This window comes from Penicillium citrinum, assembly GCF_028827155.1.
Source record: "Penicillium citrinum strain IBT 23319 chromosome Unknown utg000001l:1.0-4955037.0:1.0-4956770.0, whole genome shotgun sequence".
NCBI classification, from domain to species: Eukaryota; Fungi; Ascomycota; class Eurotiomycetes; order Eurotiales; family Aspergillaceae; genus Penicillium; species Penicillium citrinum.
In genome coordinates, this window is record NW_026622686.1 from 1,943,386 (window position 1) to 1,955,602 (window position 12,217).

General features: G+C 47.5%; 4 protein-coding genes across 4 annotated transcripts; 2 read left to right on the forward strand and 2 right to left on the reverse strand.

Moving 5' to 3' along the window:
- Positions 1-608: 608 nt before the first annotated feature.
- Positions 609-3,449, forward strand: N7469_000726 (putative C6 transcription factor; the record flags this gene model as incomplete). The annotated part of the gene is made up of 5 exons (XM_056639646.1): positions 609-790; positions 897-931; positions 1,000-1,116; positions 1,175-2,555; positions 2,630-3,449. The coding sequence occupies 5 exons, from the start codon at positions 609-611 to the stop codon at positions 3,447-3,449; spliced, it is 2,535 nt and encodes an 844-aa protein (XP_056505403.1).
- Positions 3,450-3,849: 400 nt separating this feature from the next.
- Positions 3,850-6,094, reverse strand: N7469_000727 (putative Ste20-like serine/threonine protein kinase; the record flags this gene model as incomplete). Its single annotated transcript, XM_056639647.1, has 5 exons — positions 3,850-4,181; positions 4,264-5,502; positions 5,563-5,879; positions 5,942-5,972; positions 6,043-6,094. The coding sequence occupies 5 exons, from the start codon at positions 6,092-6,094 to the stop codon at positions 3,850-3,852; spliced, it is 1,971 nt and encodes a 656-aa protein (XP_056505404.1).
- Positions 6,095-7,549: 1,455 nt separating this feature from the next.
- N7469_000728 (AAA family ATPase CDC6) lies at positions 7,550-9,775 on the reverse strand (the record flags this gene model as incomplete). Its single annotated transcript, XM_056639648.1, has 3 exons — positions 7,550-9,279; positions 9,408-9,647; positions 9,727-9,775. 3 exons carry the CDS (start codon positions 9,773-9,775, stop codon positions 7,550-7,552), a joined length of 2,019 nt encoding a protein of 672 aa, XP_056505405.1.
- Positions 9,776-10,408: 633 nt separating this feature from the next.
- Positions 10,409-12,054, forward strand: N7469_000729 (DNA-protein crosslink repair co-factor UBX5; the record flags this gene model as incomplete). The annotated part of the gene is made up of 2 exons (XM_056639649.1): positions 10,409-10,907; positions 10,973-12,054. The coding sequence occupies 2 exons, from the start codon at positions 10,409-10,411 to the stop codon at positions 12,052-12,054; spliced, it is 1,581 nt and encodes a 526-aa protein (XP_056505406.1).
- Between the last annotated feature and the right edge of the window lie 163 nt (positions 12,055-12,217).

Consider the following 12,217-nt stretch of genomic DNA (forward strand, 5'->3'; position numbering starts at 1 on the left):
CCGAGGGGCGAATGCCAAGTTGCAGCAATCACAGAAGATCTTTACATGGGATTTCGCTATTGATTACCTGGATAGAATGTATAATGAATAAATTAGGGCACATATATCTGAAAAATTATGTATTCTGTGCCATCAATTATTTAGGTATAATGCGGTGCCTATTCTGTTTCTGGTGCTCTTCTAGTCGTCTACCCTTCATTTGCACTTGATATTGTTTGATATCCAACAATCTACCGATTTTCTCCAGTCAAATAAATAGTATATCATATCTTTCAGTCCCCAAATACATTCTCATGCACTACGGCATATTCTAATAATTTTATAAATACTGATATGCTTCTAATTCACGCGACACTCCAAATTCACGTGGAAAATGCGGGGTGCCCCGGTTTCTGCCTGAGGCCATCTGCCATTCCCCCGATTTCTTCACTCCTCTTTTTTTTCCAGTCTTCCTCGGTCATGACTTGCCTATTTCTTCAAATTCTCGGACTATCTGCGATCCTCTCGGCTTAGTCCACTCATCATTCCGCGATCGATTCTAGACCCGCGTCATGGTGTCTATCCCCCGCTAGCTTGTCTGCAGGTCCGGCCTATCTCGCTATAGCAAAATGCCGAACAATGCTTCCGTACCCCAGCAACCCCTGTCACGTAGCCAGCAACTCGGGGATGCCGAACGAGATCAAAGTACTGCTGAGTACTCTTCAGGTGTTGATTCAGATAATGATACCGTCGGACTCAATGGCTCTGGGAACCCACGCGCCTTGAAACGGAAACGTCCTCTCACAGTCTCGTACGTATCTGGGTGATTAGCGGTGCTTTGTTTGCTGCTTGCATCCTTCAGCTTGTCCACTCCGTTCCACCCTTGTGAAGTAACTAGGAACTGACTACCACTCAAGATGCGAACTATGCAAGCAAAGAAAGGTTAAATGCGGTAAGTAGGAACGAAAATCCTCAACCTGCAACGCATGACCAGATCTGATCGGGTCCCAAATTGAATAGATCGAATCCAACCAAGTTGTGGCTGGTGCACTCGCAATGGCCAATTATGCGAGTATAAGGAGCGAAAGAAACCTGGCCTGAGAGCGGGTTATGGAAAGGAATTGGAACAGCGTCTTGGTAAGTATTTGGCCAATCTCCGTCTATCCCACGTCTGACCCTCAATCCACCTTGCTAGATCGACTGGAGAAAGTTATACAATCGCAAGCTCGTTTGATCGAGATGCACATCCTTCAAAATCAGTCTTCGCTTCGTCGTGATATGCCTCATTCCGGTTCGATTGCATATAGCTCACCGTCAGAACCCTCGGTGGTACCTGGGCCAAGCCCAAGAGGCGCACTCTATTTCAATGACCCTGCCTCCTCGGTAGCTCTACCTTCCCATCGGACAGATCTGCCTATGACGAGCCCTTCGGATACATCGGTCAAGAATTTAGTGCGGCATAGTCTCCACAATGGTGCGTCCGGGTCATCATTGGGTGCATTACCGGCGGCGCCCAATGCACAGAGAAACGATTACACTGGAAACGAGTCATCCCTGGAGGTACCCGTCAGTCTATATTCCAACCAGGAACAGTCCTTGACTGATCCAGATCTTGATCTCCCGCCATATGATCTGCTATACGCATTGGTGGATTTGTATTTTGAGCATATCAATTCCTGGTGTCCCATCTTACACCGGCGTTCAACACTGGATACCTTTTTCGGTCCATCCCCTCTTGAAGAAGCCGATCGTATGGTTTTATATTCCATCGTCGCAACGACCCTTCGCTTTTCAACAGACAGTCGATTGAATGAACAAAATCGAAAGAGATATCACGACTCTTCAAAGCAGAAAGTGCTTCTCTATGGGCTGGAGAATTCGTCAGTCAAGGCTCTTCAAGCTCTCGTCATCCTAGCATTAGATTTGGTCGGCTCTTCAAATGGTCCTCCTGGATGGAAGCTTCTCGCCCTTATTACGAGGTCTGTGGTCCAGCTCGGATTGGCAGTAGAGTCGAAATCCTCTCTCATTGCGCCAGTGTATCCCTCCATTTATACGCTCCGTGCTGTTACTTTATCAGAACCAGATTCCTGGATCGAAGATGAGAGCAGACGCCGTCTGTTTTGGATGGTCTATCTTTTGGACCGCTACTCGACCATTGCGACGGCTTTCAATTTTGCCTTGGATGACAAAGACATTGATCGCAAGCTCCCATGCAAAGAAGAATTTTTTATGAAAAATCAGCCAGTCGAGACAAGACGATTCCACTGTTCCAGTGATGATCGAACCGACTACCTCAGCCATGCAGATAATGTTGGCTCATTCGGTCTATATATTGAAATATTGGGCATTCTATCCCGCATTCACGTCTTCTTGAAGCGTCCCGTGGACATTGGATCTCTATCAGATGTGGAGGAGTGGCAAGCAACCTATCGAAAACTCGATAGCGAGCTCACGTCGTGGGAATTCAATTTACCTGCGGAATATGCGTATGAGAATTCCTCTCGACTGTTCAGTGGATCAAAGCAAAGTCGAACTCTACACAGTGATTGGGTTCAACTTCACGCTACATATCAAACGTGAGTCCCTACATCAACCCAACAAAATCACACATCATTCTCATTTCCCGACATTCAATGCTAATCGAAATCAGTGCCGTAATTCGCCTCCATTCATCCGCTGCATATCCAACAACCCGGTCCCCAATCTTCACCCCATCATATTCCGCCAGCCAACGCTGCCTCCTCGCAGTCGACAACATCCTCTCAGTAACTCGCTTCGTCGTAGAAAGCAACATGCTCGATAAACTCGGTCCACCCTTCGCCTTCACCCTCTGGGTATCAGCCCGTCTCCTCCTAGTCCACGGCTCCACAATCGCACACACGGTCAGCCCAGACATCCTCCTCTTCGTCGACACACTAGCCCACATGGGCCAACACTGGAAAGTAGCCGAACGCTACAGTAACATCCTCCAACGAGTCCTTGATGAATACGGCGAATATCAACAATCAGCCGCAATAGACAGTGAAAGATCAACGCCCTCAACCGTGAAAATCCTAGCCGACATGCGACGCTGTGCCTTCGATCTAGATTTCTTAATCTCAAGACAACCACGTGAATCACCTTCAACATCAAGTAATCACGGAAATGACCCAACACGTCCTTCTACTTCCGCAATGGCCCCTCGAAACCTTGCACCAAATGAACTTGAATATCTAGATGTATTCGGATTCTTTAACGTCCCTCGAGTCCCACCGACAAGGGCTCCAGATCCAACTTCTGCAAATGCATCAACTGGAAATTCACATTTGGATATTACTGGATCCGTACAAGATCCAATGTCTATTCATGGTCTAACAAGTAATCCACCCGTCGTTGAAGGGAATCCAACCGTCAGCGCGAACGAATTCAATATTACGAATTATCTTATTCCGACGCCGGAAACAGATTGGTTGTTTAGACCGACTGGTTAAGATACTGCGAGTTATTTGATTTGATTTCTTTTTGTTGAATATCTTCTAATTGGGGACACTACGCGATGTCTTCTATTTATACCCACTCCAATCAATGCATGACTTTGTACATAGTCCATACGATCTTCAACTACTTTCAATTTCGCTACACTAGGCTAATCCCAAAGTCGAACTCTATAACAAGAATACTTCTACTAGCACCTACCTTTAAAATGAAGTAAAAGAATAGTATCAAGCCAAAACCAATAATTTCAAGTTGCTCCAGGTACCAGACCCAAACAACAGACTAGCTCGAATTGCGTAGATACATTGCAAAGCAATAATGACATGATAAGGTGGAGATAATACCTGTATCTCCACTTCATTTTCGTTCGTCCAAGTGTATACTTGTAGAATTCTCTCAACGACTGGGACGAGCAGGTTGAACACGCACAAGGATTTCCTCAAGGAATACATCCAAAACAGCATCAACGCCTCCCCCCATCGGGACAGGATCAGACATATCCCATTGATGAAGTCTAGTCATCAGACTAGAAATTTCATTCGCGAAACCCTCCATTTCGTTATGAATCTGTACACGTCGTTCCCAATCTTTACTCTCTTCGAAACTTGGATCCCGCTGGCCTTGGCCGTAATTACGGGCTGGATCGTGGCGGGCGAGGTGACGGCTTCGTCGGTTCATGGCTGTGCGTAAAGCGGGGAGGATAACTGATCCGTAAGCAGTGGCGCGTTCTATCTCGGCGGGAGTTTGTCGAGATGGTAGTTGTCTCGTTTGTTCGGTTGTTTGGGGGGGCTCGGGTTGGTGTTTGAGGACGACTACCGTTTCGCAAGCGAGGATCTTGACGACCAGGAGCGAGTTTAGACTTCAGTCCAGGACTTGATACTGCACTTGTTGGGGAGCCAGTGGCTTGCTGCTGATCAGAGTGTGGAGTAGGGCGAGGTGAGCCGGTGTTGACATTGAGATCTGGTAGGGGGCGCTGGGTTGGCGGGAGCTTGCGAGAAGCATGCCCGGGAGTACGCGGTTGCTCGCTCGCTTGATTTGAGGTAGCCTGAGAGGGACCAGCAAAGGTGGTTTCTGTACGTGAGGGCTTAGGCGATGGTTCGGGTACACTACCAGCGAAATCCATGACAGCCTTTGCGTAACGATCATCATATGTAGCAGTTGGGCTTTTCTGAGGAGTACCGGGAGTTGAAGTTGGGCGAGAGGTGTGAGCAATCGCAGAGGAAACTGGCTGGGCAGCTGGTTTTGATGGTGATAGAGGGAGAGGTGGTAGAGGAGTTCCTGTATTTGTAGACCGCCCTAAGACTTCGCTTGGAGAAGGGTTCGCCTGGCTGGAAGCTGATGTGCCGTGTAACTGTTGTGTCCTTTTCATAGGTGCCGGCGCAGGCGGTTTGACGTCGTCTTGCAAATCCCATTCCTCGGTTTCTTGGGCGCGTGAGTTTGTATCAGAGTCCCTCATGGGCTGAAGAGGAGGCCCATTGGGTCGTCCGGCAGGTCTGACGGTGCCAAAATCCCAAAGATCCTCTTGATTCTCAGAGGGTGCTGCCGCTGGCTCTTCGGGCTCGTCATAGTCATAGTCGTCATCGTCATCTTTTCCTCGATGCGTGGCCTGCCATCGCTCGGCGCGCTCAATTAGCTCGGTCAAGTAAGTTGTTCGCTTGGCCTTCTTTATGAATGGATGCTCAAGCAATTCTCTGGCAGATGGTCTTTCCCTAGGATCCCGTTTCAAGCACATTTCAACAAAATGTTTGAACTGTTTGCTAAAATCACCATCCAGTGTCGGCGGGGGATTCTTAGGAATCAAGAATAATACTTTCATCGGATGAATATCAGCGTACGGTGGCTCTCCACACGCCAATTCGATAGCCGTGATTCCTAGAGACCAAATGTCTGCTTTGTAGTTATATCCTGATTGCTTGATTACTTCTGGAGCCATCCAGAATGGTGTTCCCACAAAAGTATTCTTCTTGGTCATCGTTGCTGACAGCTGGCCCGATACACCGAAGTCGGCTAATTTCACTTGGCCACTAGCGCTTAGAAGGATATTTGCAGCTTGAAGTATATTAGCTTTGCTTGTCCTAGTTCAAGTGTCTCGAACGATATTCGACATACCTTTGATGTCACGGTGCAGTTTATGATCATTATGCAGGTAATCCAATCCATGCAGCAATTCCCGCAGGATAATTGCAATGTACTCCTCGTGGATCACTCCGGGACGAAGCAGTCCATGGCAACTTCCCCCAGAGCAAAACTCCATGATGATCCAAAGGTTGGATCCTTTGAGAAAGGATCCATGATACTTGGTCACATATGGAGACTTGAGTTCGGACAATATGGCAATTTCTTGAATGATATCCTCCACCTCGTCCTCGGCATTTTCGACATCAATGATTTTGATCGCTACCGATTCACCAGTACGTTTATCGACTCTAGACAGAGGTGAAGATTAGTTAGAGCCGAGCTTGTATCAGTGACAATGGCTTTGTCTTACCCTTTATACACTCTGCCGAAGCTTCCACCGCCTGAAACAATGCATTGTCAGCAAACAGATACGCTATGCCAATTGACAAGATTAATCTTGTGATATCTTACCAATGCAAGATTGTTTGGTATAGATAGACTCTGGATCCACTGGACCGGGCATTTTGATGATAGTCCCAGCTATGGGGGAATATCTTGGCGGGCGTACTGCACAACAATGCCGAATACCTCGATCAACAGCGACACCGGCGAAGCTCTCAGGGGAGTGGGGCTCAAAGTTGAAGCGTTGAGTCGGGGAGAATGCAGATGGGCGGTGGAATTAACCCGAGATTCTTGGAATGCGCTCGAGTTATTGAACACGGAAGAGATGCAAGTAGTCACAGCAACGTAGGGACCGGAATTGGACAAGACAAGAATCGGTTGAGATAAAGAGGAGCGGAAGGAGACCTATGGTATCAAGATCCGTTCTGGGGGTTTATCGCCCATTAGCAACAATGATAAATGGTATGACAAAGTGACAAAGGGCACGAATGGGCCGATTTGACATACCGGAAAGCAACAGCACTTGGAGATCAAAGGACATCAACAAAGATGGTAGAGGGAGGTTCACGCGCCAAAAGAGGGATATGGCCCCATTCATGTACCAGTATTCCAACTGTTAGGAACAGAGCATAATATTCTGCCGAGAAAATAGGGATAAAAATGGAATAAGTCACCAATTATCGCATTGGAAGGGGGAGAAGAAGGAGGGAACCCTCTGTTTATCTTCGCGCGGGGGTCAATTCTGCCGGGCGGTGGGTCTTATCTTCCTGATTCGATTAGGGCTTGACTTCATCTTGAGTATAGATGAGTATGTACTACTGGTAGTATGATTTATTCCTCTAGGAATGCAAATGAAAGTAATTTCATGATAGTATTTGGAAGTGATGTTACCCATAGAGATAGGGATTCTAAAGATTCAGTCCATCCACGACTCAGCACTATCTGGATATCTGATTATGGCAAGAATATATCTTGGTTCTGCGGCACATCCCTGGATGAATCCACAGATAGGCCAACCTTGATCTGTGATTGTAATTGATCAGTTCAAAATAACAAATTGTTTACATTGAATGTCACTAATAGCTCGAGAGCTTTCAGGAACCTTGTTGAACCCGAGAAAATTTTTTATTGTTACTGATCGGGCAATAGCACCTACTAATTTGATTGATAGGTATTAATACTAGTAGTACCTACGATCAGCAAGGGTCCCCAGGATTATTAATTTAGAATTTATTGATTGGAACTATTCCATCTACCACACTAGTACAGTGTATTGACAGATAAGCAGCCCGGGGATCTTCCAGTGACAGAAGAAAGAATCATAAAACAAAGGGAAATCATAACAGCGCTCAAACATGAATGATGCAAACCCAACTCCAAAAATGCCAGGTGTTATACGAAATGTAACCCTCAAAGAACGCCAATGGCTACAAACATGATGAAAGAAAGAAAGAAAGAAAGAAAGAAAGAAAGAAAGAAAGAAAGAAAGAAAGAAAGAAAGAAAGACAGAAAGAGCAAGAAAAAGACTAGAGAACCGCTTTCCAGTCAAGGCGAGAAGGTACCCACGAGAACTAAATTAGAGACCTTCGCCCCGAAGAAGTCGTCTTAGGATACCTTCACCAGGACCGGCAATCTGACCTTCAATCTCTGACTGTGAAACAAAACAGAGGAGGCCTTGTTCATCCATACCCTTGTGAGGCGTAGACATGACACTTCCCGACTTAGACGGTGTTCGACGCACATCAGATCCACCTCCGAGAGTGCCACCACGACCACGACCTTGGTAATCTCCAACTAAACCCATCGTCTCCAAATTGCTGAGAACGTCCTTAAACTCGGTCGACGTGAGAGGATGAAGGATGTTGTCGTTTCGACAAAGTGTGCAGTATGTGTCGAATGCTTGCTTGACAGTAGGGGCTCCAGATCGAGATTTAGAGGGTGTGCTAGGAACCTCGAACTCCCGGCGCTTGCGTTCGAGAGCAATCAAAGAGCAGATAGCGGCTTTTTGTTGAAGATTGAGACCCTTCAGTCTTTGAATAGTGCCTTGACCAAACGCAGATGTGGTGATGCGGGCGACGTGAGCAATGCTAGCGCGGGGTGCTGTGACAGGATTGTAGTTTGCCATAGTCGGCGGTCGAGGCGCGGCGACAGGCTTCAAAGATGTAGAGAGATTAGTATTCTCTGCGAGGACTGAAGCATCTTCCGCATCGGCAGCTTGTTTCTCCAATTTTGACTGGGTTTCTTGCTCAATGGCATCGATTGCACGCTTGATCAATTCAAAGGCCTTTCGAAGATCTCCAGTCTGCGAGGCCACTTTCTTTGCACAGAGTTGGATGGCTGCCGGCTGCAGGAATGGGACAAACTTGGGATCTGAGTCTTCTCCAGCTGGAAGCAAGGATCGCAGTTTGTTGGTGATGACATTGACGATGGATGCCGCATTGTATGGTAAGAAAGGTAGGAGAGTGGGTTTCAAGTTCTTCGCCTTGAGCTGTGGCAGAGAACGGTCTGTGAGATCCAAGGCATTGGCGATACCAATTAGAATGAGGCTAGATTTGGCTTGGAGTGACCATTCGAACAATGACTGTAGAACACCCGAGTCTCCTGTGAGCAGATGGTCCATTTCATCTAAAGAGACCAGATAAAGACCCTGAACCTTCGCCGGAAGGAACATGGCCTTCAGACGTTCCGCCTCACTTTTCTTGAACATGTCCGCCTGGTCCCCGAAGTCCTGAATAAGTCTGCTGTAGACATCCCGAGCGCTTCGCATGCTGGCACAATTCACATGAGACACCTTCACGGAAGAAAGATCGATATCCTGACAGACTTCACCGACCATGGCGCTTTTGCCCGTCCCCGGAGGACCACTGATGTACAGACAACCACCTCTCTGGGACCCCACGCAGTCGTTGATAAAAGTCGCAACTTTCTCTCTCTCCGCATCACGCCCGACCAGACGACCTGAATTGGCACCACGCGCAAACAATTGCCGAGCCTGTGAGTAGACCGATTGAGGAATAGTCGGAGTAGCACTCGGACGTGGTGTCGGCGGCAAATCGGAATGTCGTGGGGTTCGAGGTGTTGCCGATTTTGCTCCAACCTGAACACGATGGCGAGGTGTGACGGGTGAATGCTGCAATACATCTCGAAAGCGGGCTTTTTGAGGTGTCTTGAGTTGCGGGGGTGCGAGGTTTTCATTCTCGGTGTCGTTCTCGGTATTTTCAGTATTTTCAGTAGCCTCGGCGCTTTCGCTCTCTTCTTCCTTGATTGGTTTATTCTCTTTCTTGATTGGTACATCCTCTTTCTCCTCTATATCCAAAGATAAAAGTTAGATACACATTCATAGACAATATACACAACACTTCAAGTCACTCTTCACAAGCAGGACCTTGAGATGAGGAGTTGGATATTGACATGGTATGGGCACGGAGACATACCTTTTACTTTCAGTACATTCTGTACAGTTGGTTCTTCGATAATAGTATGCTTCGATCGTCTCTTCTTCTGAACCTCAGTATTGACATTTTTCGCCTCTTCATTTTCTTGGTCCGGCGCTTGACGGGCAAGTCTCGCACTGGATCTTGTCCGAGGAAGTGATGTTTGAGGAGGTGCGCCGACGTCACGGGGAGCTCGAGGTGCTATTGTCCTGCGCTTGCTGGCAGTGCGCACTGGCAAGCCTGAAAGTGGAAGTGTGTCTCGATCAGTCTAACTGGCAAGTGACAAGCAGCAACAGCAACGACTACAAGAGGGACTCACCTTCTGACTCAGTGCCTCGAGAGCGCTTTCCCAGTATTGTAGCTGCCATGATTGATTTGGTAAACAATAAAAAGGCAAGAACAGACTAATAGAATAAACAAGAACAGCAACAACAACAAAAAAAGGAAGTGCAGCGGAGAGGATGGAAATTGGCCGGTGCAGATGCAAGTTGAAAGTGGAACTTGAAGTTCTTCGCAAACGCGGAGGTGCGCGTGTCTTCCACGCGTGACGCGTCGGATTTCCCAAAAGGGTAAAAAAGGGTGTATACGGTGAACTGCGAAGACCAAAGGTGTAGCAATGCACCATTGGTCACTGCGGACTGCTGTAGAAGTACTTTGCGTCATGGCAAATTGCAGATCTACTTTCACACCCACCTCTTCTTCCTTCTTGCTTTCTCACCTTTTCTTTTTTTTTCTTGCTTTCTTCTCCTAGCTTTACACCTGAAGATTCAATCTTATTTTGACAATACACTTGAATGCCATTGTTACTTCTCGGCAGCTTCGTGGGTCTTCGTCGGGCTGATCCTCGTTTGCAGCTGTTTGCATTATCCTAGCTTGCCTCCCCCCACATCAAGTAACAGTTTACTTGACATTTTGAAGATCTGCATCTTTCCCTCTCCTTCTCTTACCCATCGGCATTTTCCTTCACGAGACCTGATTGTTCATCTTCGTTACCGCCAAAAATGGAGGGCGACGTCATAGCCCAGTTCACCGAAATCACCGGCTCCAATCCGGAGCTGGCAACACAGTACCTGCAGCTTGCCGATTTTAACATCGAACAAGCCATGCAGCTGTATTTCGAGAATGGAGGTGCTCCATTGACCGAGGAACCTAGGCAAAATTCTCATACCTCTAACTATGAAGATGAATCGGGTATTGTGCATATCGACTCCGACTCTGACGATGATAATCGTACCGAACGACCAACAAACCCTGCCGGAGGCTCAACATTTGAAGATGATGCCGCCATGGCCCGTCGACTTCAGGAAGAGATGTACGGAGGTGGTGGTACAGGTGGTGGTCCCGGGATAGGAAGAGGAAACGGTGATTTTGATGATGAGGGTGTGCGAGCTCCCATGGCGCGTACCACAGAGACCTTGGTGGGGCCCGGGGCTGATTACGATGATGAGGATGAAATGCATGCCAACATCTTAGGCCAACTACGGGCGCGGCAACATGGTGGTGTGTACAATTTATGAAACCTCTATAGCTTTGAAATCAGCATCACAACTAACACCAAAACTCAGGTCGACCAGGCATTTTCAATCAAAGAGACACAGCATCGATATGGGCCGGCGATTCTCAAGATACCCACCAAGAACGACTCTCCAGAGCGACAGGAGGCGCATCGGAAACATCCTCGAAACAGAATATGCTTGCTGAAATGTACCGGGCTCCGTACGAGATCATGTCGAGGGTACCTTGGGATGTCGCTCGGGAAGAGGGAAAAGCCAACGAGAAATGGCTGCTCGTTAATATCCAGGACTCGTCGGTGTTCGACTGCCAAGTCCTTAATCGGGACTTGTGGAAGGACAAGATGGTCCAAGAAACTGTGCGAGAACATTTTATTTTTCTCCAGTTCTCCAAGGATGATCCAAAGGCGTCTGCCTACATCCAATATTATTTCCAGGGAAGCGATGTCTCCGATAATTACCCGCATATCGCTATTGTCGATCCCCGCACAGGAGAGCAGATGAAGGTCTGGTCAGGACCTCCACTTGTCAAGACGGCAGACTTTCTCATGCAACTCCATGAATTCCTCGATCGATATAGTCTGAAGCATAATGTGCGCAATCCCGTTGCCAAGAGGAAACAAGAGAAGGAGAAGACAGTGGATGCAATGACTGAAGAAGAAATGCTAGAAATGGCAATGAGAAACAGTCTCGGTGAAGGTGGAGCTTCCGGCCAGAAACAGGGTGACCCTGATGATTTGACTCGCAGCACCGGCGATATTAAGGGTAAAGGTAGAGCAACCGATGAAGACGATGTCATGGGTGGAACACAACCCGAAGAGGAAACCGATTCGAATCCAGCATTTTCTTCTATCCCAAGCGACCGACCACACACCGAGCCTGCCGCAGACCAAGCCACCACTACTCGTATTCAATTCCGTCACCCATCCGGTCGTGTCATTCGTCGATTTGCACTTAGCGATCCAGTTCAGCGTATCTATGAATGGCTCAAGGCCGACCCACCTTTGGAAGACAAAGCTGGCGTTGAATTCGATTTGAATGCCATGGGACGAAACCTTATAGATCATCTCTCATCAAGTATCGAAGAGGCAGGACTGAAGAACGGTACAGTGATGATCGGATACCTGGAAGAATAAGTCAATCTCCAAGACTTCGTTCAGTCGAACATTCGTCTCTTTACTACATCTGATATGTCTCGAGACGTAGTGTTCTGATCAGCTTTTACCACCAATAATGCCCACTGATGATGGATGATGGATGACGGATGATGGATGATGGATTATGGGCACCTAGAATTGC